Source organism: Pavona decussata, unplaced genomic scaffold, assembly GCF_977016875.1.
Source record: "Pavona decussata unplaced genomic scaffold, jaPavDecu1.1 SCAFFOLD_78, whole genome shotgun sequence".
Classification (NCBI taxonomy): domain Eukaryota; kingdom Metazoa; phylum Cnidaria; class Anthozoa; order Scleractinia; family Agariciidae; genus Pavona; species Pavona decussata.
In genome coordinates, this window is record NW_028145496.1 from 2,137,501 (window position 1) to 2,139,494 (window position 1,994).

Here is a 1,994-nt window from a genome sequence, read left to right on the forward strand (position 1 = left end):
AGCGGTCACGCTCGCCGAGAAACAAAAGACGATCCAGAAGCCGCAGTCCACGGGGAGCAAGACGGCGATGAAACAAAACTGTAATAGATCATTTTTTTTATTGTTTTTAGATATCCCTTTACGTTTTGTTTGTGACCTGTTCAAACAAATGCTTCGGCTTTCACATGACAACACTGTACCTGAACGAAACTGAACAGTTTATGCACTCTGGCAGTGTGGCGTTTGTCTTCCATTTACAACGAGATGGTATATTTTGATTTGCACAGTATGAAACTTACGAACAATACCATGAAGAATAGCCCTTGCTCAAATGCAAAGAGCGCTTTCCACACAAAAAAGTAGCTAACTGGTATCTCTCACTTGATTGGAGGCCCTTACTGACAGATTCTAGGTGGAACCGTGATAAACAGAGCAAGAGGAGTACTGCCCAGTAGCTTTGATTTGAGTCTATCAGAGTATACTCTTCACTCTGGATCGTATCGGCGAATTCAAAACCTAGAAACAAGACTTACAGATGCCAAAACAGCTTTACTTTCTTGATTTCTGTTAGGCTGATAAACATCAAGTGTAGCTGGTCTGCAAGTGCTTTTCTTTGTTTCTTATTTTTGTTTGTATGTTTGTTTGTTTGTTTGCTTGTTTAGTTTGGCGAATGCCTATTTTTAATAAAACGCGATAGATCAATGGCAACCATCAGTTCATTTCGGCGGATATCTTGTCGGAAGGTCTTCATCACCTCAGAAATTCTGATTAAGTTTCAAAGAAAATCTTAAGTTTTCGTCTGCAAAATGCAATGTGAGCTGGCAGTTTCGTAAAGCCAACAACAGCTTGTAAATTCTGGAACCTATAACTCTTTGCGACTTCAATTTTCAACTAAAGCATTAAACGATTTGGGAACACAGAAGACAACACTCCAAATGTTTTACTCTAATGTTCTCGTTGCATGGGTGCCAGACCCCAGTGGGGCTGAACTCTCCGAGTGCCTTCTTCAATTGCTATCGTTTTGTCCTTTCGCTTTGGTGAAGTGCAGAGTCTGGTTACCTTGTTCAATTTTCGTTTCAGGAAATATTTTAAATTTTTTCTCGGATGAAAGGGCAGTGATGTTACGACTAACATCTTCAAAAAGTTGTAAAAATTTCCTTTTACAGATGACCGTTAAACGGGCACTGTCACAGGGATTTTGCTGTTTATTTTAATCAAAGCTACTCAAATATTTAAAATAGAACCTTTTCTCTGACAAGAATTTACGCACAGAGCACCTGGAGGAAAAGATTAAATGATATGTCCAATGAAGAACAATTTATAAATCAGTTTGTAGCAATTTGTCCAAAACGCAGAGGAAGAACTTGAAAAAAATGGCCAATTTTTTCAAGTTGTAATCCGTTTCCATCCAAGCCATCCGCGGCAAAAGGTAACAAATACTAGCTTATGTATACTCGTAGGGTAATTGCTAACAATACTGAACCATTATTTTAACATTTCTATCAATGCATACTACCAAAACTCGGTGACACTGCCCCTTTGAGTTAATAGCATACTTCTCTTTCATCGTCCGTCTAGTGATAAGCTTTAGAACTGCAAAGTGAGGTATTGCCTCAGATTATAAATGGAATAAACTGTGAATATTGAACTCAAACTGAAGGACTTGTTTGTTGTGCGTTTTGTGCTTGAGTCTTGCTGTGACTGCTATCAACCTCTGTGGACTTCGTCAATAGACCTTTCTCACTCGGCAGCCATGTTGAGTCTCAGGAGAATAAAAAGCTTTGTTTTTGCACGGCAAGCCTCGCACTGAATTCGCGTCTGGCCGAGGCTTGCTGTGCGAAAACAAAGCTTTTTATTCCCCCGAGACTCAACATGGCTGCCGAGTGATAAGGGTCTATCCCAGGAATGGCCAGCCCTCAGACTCGGTTGTGCCTATCCATGGAGTTCAACGCTTACTTGGTTCAAGGAACTCGGGAACAACAGAATGTCCAAGAGTAGATTGTAGTCAGTTTTAT

General features: G+C 40.2%; 1 protein-coding gene across 2 annotated transcripts in view; it reads left to right on the forward strand.

The window, feature by feature from the left end:
- The window catches only part of LOC146476307 (uncharacterized), a 20,888-nt gene extending 19,255 nt beyond the window's left edge, over window positions 1-1,633 (forward strand). For both annotated transcript variants that reach the window (XM_085114880.1, XM_085114881.1), the window contains exon 12: window positions 1-1,633. This exon is cut by the window's left edge and continues 157 nt beyond it. In XM_085114880.1, the coding sequence (XP_084971006.1) occupies window positions 1-71 (71 nt within the window). In that variant the 3' untranslated portion in view covers window positions 72-1,633.
- Window positions 1,634-1,994: the final 361 nt, after the last annotated feature.